General features: G+C 39.7%; 1 protein-coding gene across 7 annotated transcripts in view; it reads left to right on the top strand.

Annotated features, from left to right (window-relative positions):
* The window catches only part of KIF16B (kinesin family member 16B), a 174,183-nt gene that overhangs the window by 47,144 nt on the left and 111,378 nt on the right, over window positions 1-15,661 (top strand). For all 7 annotated transcript variants that reach the window (XR_010302825.1, XM_064146165.1, XM_064146166.1 and 4 more), the window contains exon 12: window positions 996-1,055. Coding sequence is in view for 6 of the 7 variants with exons in the window: in XM_064146165.1 (XP_064002235.1) it covers window positions 996-1,055 (60 nt within the window). In the remaining variant the exon portion in view is untranslated. The remainder of the gene's footprint in view (window positions 1-995; window positions 1,056-15,661) is intronic.

Below are 15,661 nucleotides of genomic sequence, written 5' to 3'. Positions count from 1 at the left end.
AGCACATATGGCCAGGTCTAGAGAGTGGTGGTGAATGAAGTTAAATTTGGTCCATAGGGCTCATTTTTGGGGCCAGCTCTCTTCAATAGCTTTATCACTGATCTGGACAAGGGAATTGAGTGCACCCTCAACAAGTTTGCAGGCAAGACCAAGTTGGACAGGAATGTTGATCTGCATGAGGATAGAAAGGCTCTGCAGAGTGAAGTGGACAGGCTGGATGAATGAGCCAAGGCCAGTGGTGCTGAATCCTGCTCTTGGGTCACAACAGTGTTATGCAACGCCCCAGGTTTGGGGAAGTGTGGCTGGAAAGTTGCCCAGCAGAAAACATTCCCAGCAGTGTTGATTGATAGCTGGCTGAAGATGAACCAGAGGTGTGCTCAGGTGACCAAGAAGGCCAGCAGCATCCTGGCCTGTGTTAGAGCGTGGCCAGCCGGGTTATACCCAATGCTCTCCTAGTCTGTAATGCCTTTGCAAGCAGCTGATGACTTCTGTGCAGATTTCCTCCAAGTGTGTGATTTCTGATTTGCAGACAGCTTTGCTCTGATTCTCTCCTGAAGGTTGTCTGTCGGCTTCTTTCTCTGAATGCTGTTCTCTGGGGCTGTTTTAGCCTGGGCATGCCTATTTGTGCTCTAAGAAAGGAGCTATCATCTCAGGACAAGGTTATCAAGCTGTGGCAGTAGACTTTGTAGGTCTGATGAAGCACTTTATGGAATTACACCATTTAATTGAATTTATCTTCCATTAATTGTAGTGGCTATCCCTGTCCTTTGTTTCATTTTACACTATAAATAAGAATTTTGTGGTTTTGTTATTTGTTTCCTTTTTGAGAGGGAGAGATATTGTAGGTGTTGCCACTTACTGCTCTCCTAAATGCCCTTCTAAGTGTTTAAATGTTAAACCTCATAAGGAATTGCACAAATAGTACTCTGAGAATGCATTATCAAGAACTTTAGAACAGATGTAATTTTTTTCCCAATATTTGTTTTCTTTTATAGGTACAAGAACTGACCAAAGAGTGGACAAACAAGTGGAATGAAACTCAAGATATTCTCAAAGTAAGGCAAATAGACATATTTTTCAGCTTGGCCTTTGAACTAGCCTTAGCATTAAACGCCCTCAAAAAGTGACTTTGCCACTGTTCCAAGTTTCCTCCTTCAGCATTTTCCAATAACACAAAATTTTCTCAGTCTTGTTTTGCCTTCTTAGAGAGAATTAGTTTTTGAGGGCTTTTAGCAGTCAATATTTAGGCACAGTGATATTTTAGAGGAAGATTTTAAAGAATATTAATAGAAGTTAGCACAACTCTTTCTTCTCTTCACCGTAGTGACCTCACAATGTGAAACAGCTTGTCTAACAAATCTTTCAATAACTGAATGTTTTCATAGAGCTGAAGACCTGGGGCAGGGACAAACGGATCCCTCATCCCCTTGGTATTTGTGTCTTATCGACAAGACCTTTTGTGTTAACTTAATTTTCTCTGTAGCTGCAGTGCAGAGTGGATAGGCTGGAGCACTGGCCAGCAGGTTCACGTTTCAGTCAAAAATGGCTTGTAAGCCTTGAAAACAACTGTCAATGCTATTTCTGCAGTCAAATCTCCTCCAGTAGGTCTTCGTCAGATGCATCTGAGCTAAGTGTGCTCTGAAGTCCCAAGCGCAGGGATTTGTGCAGCTCATCTGTATAAGCAGGCCATTGTGGTGCTCTTTGTTTGAGTCTGGACAGCTTCTGGATCAGTAAAATCCAAACAGTGTCTCCAGAGTGCATTTGGAGCAGTTAAATCCAATCCTCTCTGGCATACTGTAGACTTAATGCACATCTTCTTGATTTCCATACCAGTGCTTTTGCATGATGCAGGCTGAGGTTTTTGTGTTCTCTGCATGTTTTTTTTGCACACCTGCTCTCTGGTTGTACTGCTGAAGCTTTGTATTTGGCTCACAATTAAGGTTGATAGTCTTGAGGTGGTGTTTTAGGAGGCCACTTTATGATTTTGTATACACATAAAAGCACACATGCACACAGAGGAGCAATTCCTGCAATTTCTTTTTTCCATAACATAAAGTAATCTTATTTTTTTCCAGATGCTTTAACTATTCTGTTAGATAAAAATTGTGAATACAGAGCTTAAGCTTTTGTAACTTGCTGTATAAGCTGGGTGTAAACTTGCTAGGAGTCAAATTCAAATAAGCATTTAGAAGTAACTTTTTAAATTCTCCTTATTGCTGATCTGAAACTTAGCTTTTGTAGTGGATTTTTTTTTCTGTGTGTCAGTTTTTGATCTATTTTTTTAAAGTTCACCACTGTGTCTTTTATCTGACTTCAAATAAGTTGAATGGCTCCATGTTTAAAAAACAAACATGAAGTACAAATAGTGTAGACAACAGAGCAGGATTGGTAACTACCTAGCAGATGGTGTGACAGAATGGACTGTTTAATGTCTGTCTAGATACTGAACTGGGAATTACTGTTTGCATATTTTGCTGAGATGCTATGGGTCCAATTTTACATTATTTCTGTGTTTATTTGTTACTTTGAAGCATCTGTGCATATATAGAACTTTATTCAGCCTATCTTTACCTGAGTCTGGATTGGCAAGTTCATTGTCACATGGAGAATTTGTAATTTTTTTTGCAGTCAAGTATGAAAGTGAACTTGATGCAGCATGTAGGAAGTTTTTAAAGCTTTATGTTGGAAACTCTTGCACAGAAATGACAAAATTGTAGGTGATGGTAGCTGCACAATTCGTGTAAGCAAGGGAAAGGTGCACTTGGGAAATAGCTGCATTTAAAGGACTAGATACAGAAGCTGTAATTCTGCTTTTCTGGTACTGAACTTTTGTTAGTTGTATTTATACAGCTTCTTTACTTGGTCTAGCCTTGGGCACTGTGGTAAAGGGTTGGACTTGATGATCTCTGAGGTCTCTTCCAACCTTGGTGATACTGTGATACTGTGATACTTCTATATGCTGATATTTGAATACATGAGCATAGCTTATCTTTCACTTTGGGGTTAAAAGCAGTTGATAAAATTTTCTTGGCCCCAAAAAACTTTGAGCCGTTACATGGTACAAACCTACTTTTGATGTGCCTGCTGTATTTGAAGGCGTGTGTTGTCATTCTCTCTTGAGATATTTCATTTACTGGCATCTTTTGTAATCTTCTGTGCATGTTCCAGTTTCTTTCTCTATAATCTTTAGCAGCTTTTATATCAATCCTTTAAAAATACACACTCCTTTGAGTAATTCTCTGCTATTTTTTCTTCCCAACTTTCTTGTGAATTCCTTCTCCTCCTTTACTGTTTGTATAGGAGTTGGTTTGACTTTCAGCTTTTGGGTTTTTTTTTATGTATGTCATTTGTACTTAGTATTAAGATACTGAGATGCTCTCCTGTTTTGGTTATAAGGAATTTTAGAGTTACCTTTTTGTTTCATGCTCCTGTCGTGCAGTTCTATTCATACCACTTGCTTTGCATAGAATTATAGAATGGTTTAGGTTGGAAGAGACCTCAAAGATCATCTATTTCCAACCCCCTGCTATAGGCAGGGACATGGCAGAGCTCAACTGATGTCAAAGGATGCAGAGAAATCTGCCATGACAGAATCTGTTAAAGGGCAGGGTGTTTTTTGTGTGTGTATGTATGTCTAATTCTCATTATCGATAGTTTAATAGCTGCTTCAACTGGCATCGTCCTGTTGGATTTAATGACACAGCCTTGCTTCCATCAATATTGCTGATACTACAGCAGCACTTGACCACATTGTGTAAATATGTTATTGAGCACTGTTTATTTGATCTCTTTGTTTTTTCTGCCTTTTAGTTGAGTACTGGTTAATAATCTATTTTTAGGCCTTTACTATCATTGTTTCTATTTGTCAAAGAAAACTGCATGTCTAACTTCAAACCTTAGTGCCTCTATTTTTTTTATAGCTTATTTTTGGCAGAGATTAAATACTGTTATGTTGCCATGATGAATATATACAAACTAATACCCAGCAGTTATTTTGGTGGGCATACTCATCTAGACAGTAGAATTTTCTTTTGTTAGGCATCTTGGCTGTACCAAGTAAAGACACAAGGAAACCAAAACTGCAAGTAATTGTGTTGTTCCTTATAAGGTGCTGATTAGGGTGGCAGAAGCTAATAGATTTTGATTTTATTAATTTCTTTTCCATGCTGTCTTGTATACCCTAGTGAACTCTGTCAAGAACAGTTTGTTATATTCTGCATTAATGCTGCATTTCTCTACGTTTTTTTGCCATTCCAGGTAATTTTAAAACCACAGTTGCTGAGTGGTATTTAAGCACCGTTATCTCAGTTCTTCTGCCTGTAAGGCTGGGCATACCTCACCTTTTTCCTGGCTTACGCCTTTTTGTTGCCTCCTGTTAAGCCTGTCTAGTTTGTCTCCTTTTCTTCTCACTTTTTTTCTGTTCTGCTTCCTTGTCATGCCCTTGCATGATTATTTGTTCTCTTCATCCTTTCATGTCTTTATTTTAACAACCTCAGCCCTCAGGTGGAAAGTGCTCTCAATTAACACCTGCTGCTCTCACATAAAACTCTTATGTATACTAAACCAGTATTTTGATGGCTGTAGGGTGGAGAATTTGTGCAAGCTCTCAGGGTCCTAAGAACCAACCATAGAACTTTAGGAGTACTCATTGCATCTTTAGGATGCTGGGAGTCCATTACCCATGGCATGCACTTGTTATCCTAAAACCAGTACTTGCGCCATTTCACTATTTATTGCCTTTGCTAACCAACAAATCTTCTGTGTTTTGGACCTATTCCATAGTAAGATTGCTAGAACATTAGGAAAATAATGCATAATGATGTTGTCTTGGATCACTGAAAAAAAAGACTGTTGGTTTATTTTTTTTTAATTTAGCAATAGATATATTATGTAAAATTATCTGATGAGCAAAAAATACATTTTGGTATTTAATCATTTGCAATTGTTTGTATCAACCATTTACAATTTATAATTCTTTGTAGCAACCATTTTATCATTGGTTAAACTGGCTATTGGAAAGTTGCCATTATGAAGTTTTCACAAGTCTCTAATCTGGGCTGTCACCTGGCCTTTAGGAAGGACATGAGAGTTTTTAAGACTTCTGGGCACATGCACTTGGAACAGAGATTCTAAAAAGGTTGTATTTACAGCTTGAGTGGAAAGAGAGTTAGAGGAACGGTGAGCATTATATGCAGACTGATGTGTACATGATGCTGTCTTTGAAATGTTCATTTCCAGCTTTGGCATATGTGTGTGTTTGTGTATTTGGCAGGAATAACACTTGTTTCTAAGGAGTTTTCACATATCAGTGAGTATTTTTTGCAAACTTGTTGCTAGTTAGACATGTTGGTGTGGCATTTTGGTTAGAATGTTGCTGGCTGTGTTTGAAGTGTAACTGTACTTTTAATGGGAGACTTCAGTCTGTACTTCCATTTGAACAAATCTTACTTCTTGCTTTGTACTTCTCCCATTTGTAATCTGTGTTAGAGAAAAACTCACTGTGTGCTTTCAGATTTTGTTTCCTTTGTAGAAACTGTGTCTTCTGCTTGAACCTTTAAGAGAGTGGTTTAGAAATCACTGCAAGATGGAAATAGGTTTGCATATATATGGAGCTTGCAGAGAGAATTTTAAGTCCTATCACAGAACCTTAGAGGTTGAAAAAGATCTCCAGAGATTTGAGTCCAACCCCCTTGCCAAGGCAGGAACACCTAGGGTAGTTCAGATAGTAATAGATATTGTTGTTATGGGTATTACTATTACAGGTAGAAACAGATGTTGCTGTTGGATTTGCTTTGGTTGAGAAAAGTTGATAGAATAACAGAGTAACAACTCTGTTCACAGGGATGATTGCTTTCTCGGCAGCTGTTGCCCTCCAACAATTACATGTGTACACTTATCAAACACTTTGTATGGAAAGGAAAAAGGCAGGTTTGCACTAAATAGTCTCTTACTAACATGTTAGGCTTAATAGAGTTCCCTTCACCTGGCTTCTGAATGTTGTGCAGAAGATCACACACACATGATGGGGAGGCTGGAAGTGACCTCTGGAGATCATCTAGTCCAGCCCACTTGCTAAAGCAGAGTAGGTTGCCCAGAACTGCATCCAGGAGGGTTTTGAAAGCTCCCAGAGAAGGAGACTCTACAACATCTCTGGGCAGACTGTTCCATTGCTCTGTTACCCTCAAAGTAAAGATGCTTCTCTGGATGGTTAAGTGAAGTTTTCCATGTTGTAGTTTGTACCTTTTGCCCATTATCTTATCACTGGCCACCACTGAAGAGCTCAGCCCTATCCTCTTGTCCCTCACCATTTTAGCTCTTGATCAGCATTGAAAAGATTCCAGGAAAGTTTTAGCAGAGCTGCTGTTAGTTATTTGTGTTTACCTGTCAGAAATCATGCAATAAATGACAATGGCTTCCCCTTTCTCTAGGAGCCTGTTTAAATGTGGTTTTGGTTTCTTGCACTAGATGTCACTACAGATACAAAAATCAGGTGCTTCTGCATGTTTAATTCAGATCTTCTAAGGCAAAATGATTTTCGGTATCTCTGCTTCCGTTGCTGTTTGAATCCACTAAAACAAATTTATGAGAATGCTGAGATGTTGTGTTAGGAGCAAATCTTGGAGAACCTGAATAACTGTTTTGACAGAGATGCTTCTGAACAACAGTTGAGAGGTAGGATGTGCTGTGAAGTGCTTATATACACGCAAAATTACTGCAATTATTTGGCTGTACATTTTTCAGCTCTCTTTTGCAAATGACTGTATATTTAAAATCACTGACAAACTATGTTAGCCAAAGCCTTTTAAATACATTTATTTTCTTAATTTGTTGTTACTCTAACGTTTTAAGGATATAAAGGAACAATTTCTGGGAGAGCTAGGATCTTTTATTTGACCAGATAATATCATCAAGGAAGCAAGCAGGCTTTTAGACCTACAGATCTTTCAGCAGGCCATTTCTGCTCTTTGCAGTTGAAAAGCCAGTATCAATCACAGACTGACTTAGGTTGGGAGGGACCTCAAGGATCATCCAGTTCCAACCCCCTGCCATAGGCAGGGACACCTCCCAGTAGAACAGGCTGCTCAAGGCCTCATTCAGCCTGGCCTTGAACACCTCCAGGGAGGGAGCAGCTACAACCTCCCTGAGCAACCTTGTTCCAATATCTCACCACCCTCACGGTAAGGAACCCTTTCCTAATATCTAGTTTGAATCTCCCTTCTTCCAGTTTAACCCATTCCTCCTCATCCTGTCATTACATGACCTTGTGAATAGTCCCTCCCCAGCCTTCCTGTAAGCCCCCTTCAGATACTGGAAGGCCACTATAAGGTCTCCCCAAAGTCTTCTCTTCTCCAGGCTGAGGAGCCCCAATTCTTGTAGCCTATCCTCATAGCAGAGGTACTCCAGCTCTCTGATCATCTTTGTGGCCCTCCTCTGGACTCTCTCTAACAGTTCCATGTCCTTCTTGTGTTCAGTGCTCCAGAACTGCACACAATACTCCAGATGGAGACTGACAAGAGCAGAGTAAAGGGGCAGAATCCCCTCCCTTGCCCTGCTGGCCATGCTTCTCTTGATGCAGCCCAGGACATGGTTGCTGTCTGGACTGTACATATACACTGTTGCCTTATGTTGAGCTTTTCATCAACCCAGACCCCCAGGTCCTTTTCCTCAGGGCTGCTCTCCAGCCATTTGCCACCCAGCCTATATCTGTGCTTGGGATTGTACCAACCCAGGTACAGGACTTTACACTTGGCCTTGTTGAATTTCATGATATGCAGCTTCTATTTATAGCTTTCTTTTAACAGTTTTATCTTCATTAATCACTTCTGTAGATCTCTAATTGAATTTCAGTACATTAAAATTTATTAAGTTTACTGATTTTTTTTTCCCCATCGTTTTTGAGAGAGCTGTCTGACAACAAGAGAATGTTTACTGTTCTCGGTCCTTGTACAGTCTTTACCCACAGCTCCTGCCTCCTGAGCAATGACAAGTAATGTCTAGTTTAGCTCTCTGTTTTACTAGGGTTTGTTTTGTAATACCTGGCCTTGGGCATTATTTATTTCCCAAGTGCAGCAGTTACTGGCAGTGGTTGTAGTCCATAATGTCATCTCTTCTGGTTAGAAGATTTAAAGTTGGGATAAATTGTCATTGGTAAATGTCATATAGCTTCCCTCCTCCAAAGCATGTACAGCTGGGCTTTGTGTTCTTTGGGGACTAGTTAAGAATCAGAGATGTGAAAACATAACATTATATCTTTCCCCTCCTTAAATTTATTTATTTATTTAGGGATTTTGTTGCTGTTAAGATACAGTGAATGTGTTTTCATTCCAGGATCTTTATCCGGTTGGCCAGCATACAGATTCCTGCTTTAGAAGTTGAGTTTGGACAGAAGTTGTCCAAACATGATTTGTTTTGCCTTACATAGAGAGCTAGACATGGTTTTCCCATACTGTACTACTAATCAGATACCATTATTAAATGGTGGTTATTACTTTACCTGTGCATTTTCCTTGCATCAGTCTGGTAACTGGGCTCAGCTCAGTGCAAACACAGAAGAAAAAAAATACAATGGAGGTGATTTGCTGCAAAAGCAAGCAAACAGACTTTTTAAGGGCTTGTATGATTGTCCTGAGATGGACACTGTTTTTTTCTTCAGGAGAGCAGCTCTCATTGCTCTTCACTGTAAAGTGTTGGGTTTTTTGTGTGTTTGTTTGTTTTCAGGTTCTTTGTCCATTCTCATCATTGGCTTGCTGTTTCAGAGGAAGCAAAAATACTAAATCAGGAACTGGTGCTGCTGATGTACTGTAGCCCTTTTCCTAATAGAAACACTATTGAAAGGGTCTCAGCCACCTGGGGAGCGCTGAGTGCAGCAGTCAAAAGGAGATTTCAAAAGAAATAGTTGTCTGATTTTAAGTCTGTCTGCCACCTGTGTTCATCTTATTCAGAAACCTCCTTTCTCTCTTCCAGCTTCTTGAGCCGCTTATGATGTCTCTGCAGTGGGTTATCCACTTCTAGCTTTCATTTTATGCTAGAAATTGAATGCTACTAATTGTTTGGGGGGTTTATATTTCATTTTTAAACGTTTTTTTTTTTCCCCTTACTTTAAATCTCCTGGATCATCAGAGGAGCATGGTTGGAGGCCACCATTTTTGAGCTCACCAACCACAAATTAAGGCAGAGTTGAATAATTTGGTTGATCCAGGCTGTGCATTTTAAAGGAGGCCCTCAGGTTTCTAGGAATAACCATGCTCCCAAGTATTTTGCTGCTGTCCTGCTTACAACTGGGGCCCTGCATTTGTAGATTATCCAGGCCATGCTTAGCTTTAATCCATCCCTAGGGCTTGTAGGTGGTTTTCAAATGAAAAGGAGTCAGGCAGAGTGAGTTGCTTTTGAAATCCTTTCTACAGCTCAGATGCCACTTGTTCAACAATTCCTCCTGGGCATTTGATCTGCTTTTCTATTAATTTTCTTGTGGCAGGATGGAGAGCTAAATTGAAAGCAGTGGAAGCTTCTGATTTAGCCTGTAGAAAAAAGGGGAAGAAAATACACCCTGAAAGATGTCTCTTCTAAAAGATCAACAGGGTAGTGAGAAGGAGAAAAGACAGAATGTATATTTCTCATTGGATTTGGTTATGGGCGGGTGAAGAAGCATTCCAACATCAACAGTTCAGACAAGAACATAAATTTATCTTGAGTCACTCACAAAGGAACTGTTTCTAATTGCCCTGTGATTATTGGATGTGAAATACTGGAACCATTTTATTGTGCTGATATTTTTAGCAGTATGTTAGTTTGAGTGCTTGATTCTGGTAGCTTTGAGTACATGGTACTGTTGTGCACCTGACAGTGTCTTAATTGGCAACTCAGCACAATCTTGATTTACATAACCATCCTGCAGGAGAAGTGATGCAGGAGTGATGTGTTTTTTCCTTTGTTTTTCCCAACTACAGAGGGATATTTTAAATGAAATCCACTAAGAGATGTCTTAAACACAGATGGCAGCACACAACTGATGCTGTTGCAATCAGGCTGTGTTCCTGAACAAAGGAAAAGGCAGGTCCAGTTTCTGTCTGCCTTGTGTCTCTTCAGCTTCATTCACTGTATAGTTTTGTTGCTGTGTTATGAGGAACAAGAGAGTGCCAGAAGCCAAACCTATACATCTTCCTCTACTAAACACTTTTATACATTGGTTTGGATTGGAAGGGACCTTAAAGAGCATCTAGTTCCAAGCCTTCTTCCATGGTCTGGGGCACCCCCAACTAGGCCATGTGGCTCAACACCTTATCCAGCCTGGCTTTGAATGCCTCCAGAGAGGGGGCATCCACAACTTCCCTGGGCAACCTATTCTAGTGCCTCACCACCCTTACTGCAAAGAGTTTATTTCTAATATTCAGTCTAAATGTCCCCTCCCTGACCTTCAGTCCGTTCTCCCTCACCCCTGTAAAGGGTCCCTTCCCAGCTTTCTTAGTCCTGAAGTCTGTTTTACTTCCTTGCTTATTGCTGCTTGCTGGTATGCACAGTCCTACTCATTGATGCAATTTCTTTCAGTAGCAGAGGTTACATGTTGACCCTGAGGGAGGGGACTAAGAGATTTAACATAATCTATTACTTTAGATTCATCTGTGCAGAAGTAAAGGTGAATTTTGAGGTAAATAACAAGCAGAGCAGAACTCTAGATGTGTGAAACACTTCTTAATTCTCCCATCCCCCAAGAAAGATAAAAAAAGAAATAGCTTTTAAAATTAATAAATTATTAGCTCTGAGACTGGATTTTTTTTCCCCCGTTACAATTCCATGACTCATTCATCATTCAGCTTTAGCAACAAATAAGGTAGGAGTCCTGTAGATAATAGTCTGGTTCACTGCATTCTCTTGAGTCATTCCCAGAGTACAGCCTATGGAATGAATTATTCACAGGCCCTGTAGAAAATATATGATCATGTAATTAAAGACTGTATTGTAATGCTTAGGGAAGAAGAGGTTGAATTAAGATAGCCTGTTCTCTGTCTTTTGCCCAGGCCCTTTCTCATTTGAGATACCAGCATGAAGAATAGAGAGGGCAGAGTTGCTGTCTCTTAGCTGGAAGGTATAGTACCTCCTGCTAGGAAGGATCACTAATGGCAGGAAAAATCTTGTTCTCTTCCCCAAATATCGGTGCTGCAGTACACAGATTCACTTTTCCTTTGAGACTAATGCATGCTGAGTGTGGTCACACATAGAAAGCTGTGAAGAGGTGAAGCCTGCTCCACTCGAGACTTAGCAAAATGCTGTGCATGCTTCATTTTTTGAAACAGAAGAATAGTTTTCCCTTAAACCCAAGCTAGTGGGGGAAGAAACCAGCCTGCAGCATGGAAAATGGCACCTTTGATGTTTTAAGTTTAGTAAGCCACTGGAAAATAGGATTTTACAGGCTGGTGTCCAGGAAGCTTGAGCAGCCAAGCAGGCACCTCTACATACAATTAGCCAATTCCTGCAGTTCTATTCATGGAATTTTTCACAGATGTCAGTAGTAGGTCTGCCTGACCAAGGCCTATAGTGTCAAAGAGCAGGCAATTCAACTTGTGAAGTTTGTCCTTGTAATTCCAAAAATGAAGGCCACATTTCCTGAAAAAATGACTTAGAATTTGCCAAGGCTTCTGATGGGAACCTTTGCAGTGTAGTGATGCTTTGGGGAACCACTACGGTGTCAGGATTTCTGTGTATTAATAGACAGCTGCAGGTCGGGAATGAACATGTGACCATCAGTTCTGAGGGAGAAGAGAAACGACGAGACATGGAGCAGGTAAGCTGACCTTATGAGACTTAAAACTGCACCTGTAATTCCCTTAGTCTTTAAAGGAATAGCGTCATTAATTTTCCATTGGTTTAGCTTCACAAGCAGTTGCTTATTGAAGCACTTCTGCATCTGCCTGTTTCATTGACATTCATTTCAGAGAGCTATTGATGCCTTTGTGGGCTGCTGCTGGAGCACCTGCACTTTCACAGTAAGCTGTTCACAACAAAACTGCATTTTTCTGATCCTGCTTGTTGCAAATTCTTTAATGGCTTTTACTGATTGATGAGAGTGGTGTAGTGTAACGCTCAAGGAGATGAAGTTTCTTCTCAGTTGTAATTTTCTTTGTGGCTTTGAATAGTAGAAGTTTCTCCCTCTCGTGAAGTGTCTTAACTGTACTAAACTTTTTGTTTTAATTTCACTGAAGCAGACTCAGGCAGCCAGCAGAATGATGTTATTTTTGTCTCACTGACCAAAAGAAGACACTAAGAATTTGTGCCTTATCTAATGTACATATGCATGAGGGAATCAATCAGTACCTCCTTTTATAATTGATGATTATATAACTAACTCCTTGCTTATAAAAGAAGAGTATACTTATTATTTTCCATACCATTTTATTGAAGTCTTAGGATAGTCCAACATGTAGCTCTTTCATGTCCACAGATTAGAAGTCATACAAGTACACACTGATGGTGTGGTCTGTATCTCCTCCTTTCTTACCCTGTTCTCCCAAGTAGCACTGCTGCTTTTGTGGTTGATGATACAAAATTTATTTTGTTGTTCAGAAACTATACTTATGTCAAGATGAACACAGTAAAACGTAGAACAGAAATTTGATACTGTATATGCAGCTTTATAGAGTACAAAAGAAGCTTGCTTAGCAGACACCCACTAGCTGATACCAAACAGCTTTTCCTAGTTAATGTGTGGGCTGTCACTTTAATGGGAATCTCAAATGTTTCAAAGTTGTTTTCTTGCAATAGATTTTTTTTCCCCTGGAATTGCCTTGTCAATCACAATTAGTCACAATTGAATTTCTTTCAGCTGCTTGCTCAGTGTTTTGTCTTGGCTGATCTTTGTGATAAGTATTTTGTAAGGAAGCCAGCCTACAGAGCAAGAAGGGTGTCCATGTAACCAGTTCCCATCCAAGCTAAATAGTCAGCTATGCTTCTCCCTTCACCATCTCAGGAACTATTACTAGTAATCCCAAACCAGATTTCACAATCTTTTGAAATATTTTTTTCTGCTTTCACAGAATCACAGAAATAATCTGGTGGAAAAGACCCTCAGGATCACCAAGTCAAACCAATTAACTCCAAGGTTCACCCTAAACCATATCCCCAAGCACCACATCCAAATGACTTTTAAACACATACCTATATCTTGCTCCTCTCATCCGTATGATCAGTGCTTTGCAATGGGAGTTCCTTATGCATCTTTTAATTCTTTGAATAACTTTGTGAAATCTTTTTACTTTCTAAATCACTGTATCAACAACTTTGCTAATTTGGGCATTTCCAGTGTTTCCTGGCATACATGGCTGCATCCCTAGTATTGGCAGGATTGCTATGGATATGCTAGCTGTCTGGAAAACTGTTGATGAAGTATCTGCCCATCTTCCAGGAGACAATTCAGCATTTAAATGTAAGGCGTGGGTCTGTTCCATCTCTTCAGCATGTAGTCTGGATAGTTTAACCCATCAATGCAAACACAGAAAGCTCTGTGAACATAGTTGTGTTGTTTCCAAATCATTTTACTGACACTATTGCAGGTTTTTCCACTTGATCCATAGCAAGATTGCTTTATTATGCAGAATATTTTTTTCTGGTTCACTTTTATGTATTTTTCCCTCTGAATATGAGGATGTTATTGAGACATAGAGTTTAGAGAGTACTGAGCCCTGGCAATCTAATGTAACCTAATATCCTTCTCTTCCCACTTCAGCCTTTTCAGAAGGAAATAAAAAATCTTGTCAGCATTGACTCATCCAATAGAATCTCCTTAAGGAAAATGTAGGTTCAGTTTGATTTGTTAGGGGTTCAGTTTGATTTGTTTGATGCTAGTGTTTCAAGTTATTCCTCTCTCAGGTGCTGGAACAGCTGCTGATGCTGGAAGCTATTTTAGGTGCCTAATTTACATTTGTTTTCAGTTGGATTTGGCTGTGTGAAGACCTTAAAAACACGGGGTTTGGATGAAATTCTACTGGGGAGTTGGTTTTTTTTTTTGTGGTTTGGGTTTTTGTGTTGGCTTTTTCCCCCTCCCTTTCCAACCTCCTTCCGCATGAGAGATAGAAATCTCATTGTTTTGCAGGAGCTTTTTTAACAAAAGGTTGGCAGCTAAAGGTTTAGGCAACTTCTGACCTAGGAATAGTTCATCCTAGATGAACTGTCTTCACATCTGGAGTTTCTACTCTTGGGGAAATCCAGAAGACATAATTAAGACCAGCTAATCTTCAACATACCAGTGAAGGATTTGCACATCTTCAATATATTGACTTCCGTGGAGCTTTCTGTGTTAAGTAGTTACATTGGATTTCTTTAAGAGTCTGATTTACAGCATCTGGATCAACATTGCTGAAAGATTTGTTCTGAATAGGTTTCATTTAATTCTTGGATTTTCTGTATGGCACGTTTCTCTGAAATAGTATCATCATGCAGGATCTCTTTCCCAAGTCTTTGTTAAAGGTTGGGAGTGTTTTTTTGTTTTCAGTGTTTGGTTTCATTTCCTCTTTGTTCTTATTTTGTGGCTGTGTTCACACAGCAAAAGGAATTCCATTTCAAAACATAAAGAACAGTGTTTCAATTTCTTGTAATTTACAACGGTCCAATGATCCTCAGACCTTAGGTACATGAAGAAGCAGTCTGATGTCATAAGCTTCTTACCGTCCTCCTTCATTTCCATTCCCGAGCTCAGACTGTAGTTTCAGACTTCCAGGTTTGATTGGATAGTGACTTGGTCAGTGTGAGGCTTTGACATTCTGGTGGTAGGCCAAGAAGGGTGCTGACTTGACTGAGGAAAATACCAGATTTTAATCTTTGGTAGAAATGCCTGGGCTCTCCTACTGGTTTGAGGAATAATTGGAATATTTCAATGAGAGAAATTAGATCACTGGTTGTGAAAATGATGAGGTCTGTATAATCCATTGGTTTGCTGAGAGGGATAAAAAGCTAAAATGCAAACAGTCTTCCCTCCCTCTGTCCTGGGATGTTTCCCTATTCACTCTGCTCTGATCTCTCCACTAACAAATAACAATGTAAGGTTTGCTGCTTTGGGGTTTGTTTGCCTGTTTGGGGTGGGAGAAAGGGAGGGAGAAAGAGAGTAGCTTTGAGCCCTTATGGGTAGTTTCTTTGCCCAGGAGGGAGTTTGGATTTCTGTATTATTTCTAATTTGTATATAATTTGTAAATGCTTGTAAATATTGTGTATATATGCTTGTAAATTTTGCTGTGCTGTAAATCTTACTTCCAAACCATCTGAGCTAGTCTGGTAAATTTCAATACTGGTGGTGGGGGGAAGTTCTAGCACACATGTGCTCTCATGCTGTTTTTTTGAGAGGTTGGTTTGTTTTGGTGTGTGTTTTGTTGCGGCTGTTGCTGTTTTCTGTAGAGTTTTCTGGGTGAGGGGTTTTTGGTTAGTGTTGCATTTCTTGGGGGCTTTTTTTGTTTATTTTGTTTCGAGTTGAACGTGGAGGTGTTCACTTTGAAGAAGAATTTCTGGTCAAGGGAAGCAATTAAAATTCCCACACCTAACCATGGGCCTCTTGATTCCTCTAAGGAAAAAGATGAGCTGTCTAGAAGCTTTAAAAGAAAAAAACCAGCCAAGACACTTCATTATGGATTATGACATGTACTTAGTTGTTGGGGGGTTTTTTGTCTCTGTTTGTTTATTT

This window comes from Pogoniulus pusillus, chromosome 7 (genome assembly GCF_015220805.1).
Source record: "Pogoniulus pusillus isolate bPogPus1 chromosome 7, bPogPus1.pri, whole genome shotgun sequence".
Taxonomy (NCBI): domain Eukaryota; kingdom Metazoa; phylum Chordata; class Aves; order Piciformes; family Lybiidae; genus Pogoniulus; species Pogoniulus pusillus.
This window is presented reverse-complemented; position numbering and strand designations above follow the sequence as displayed.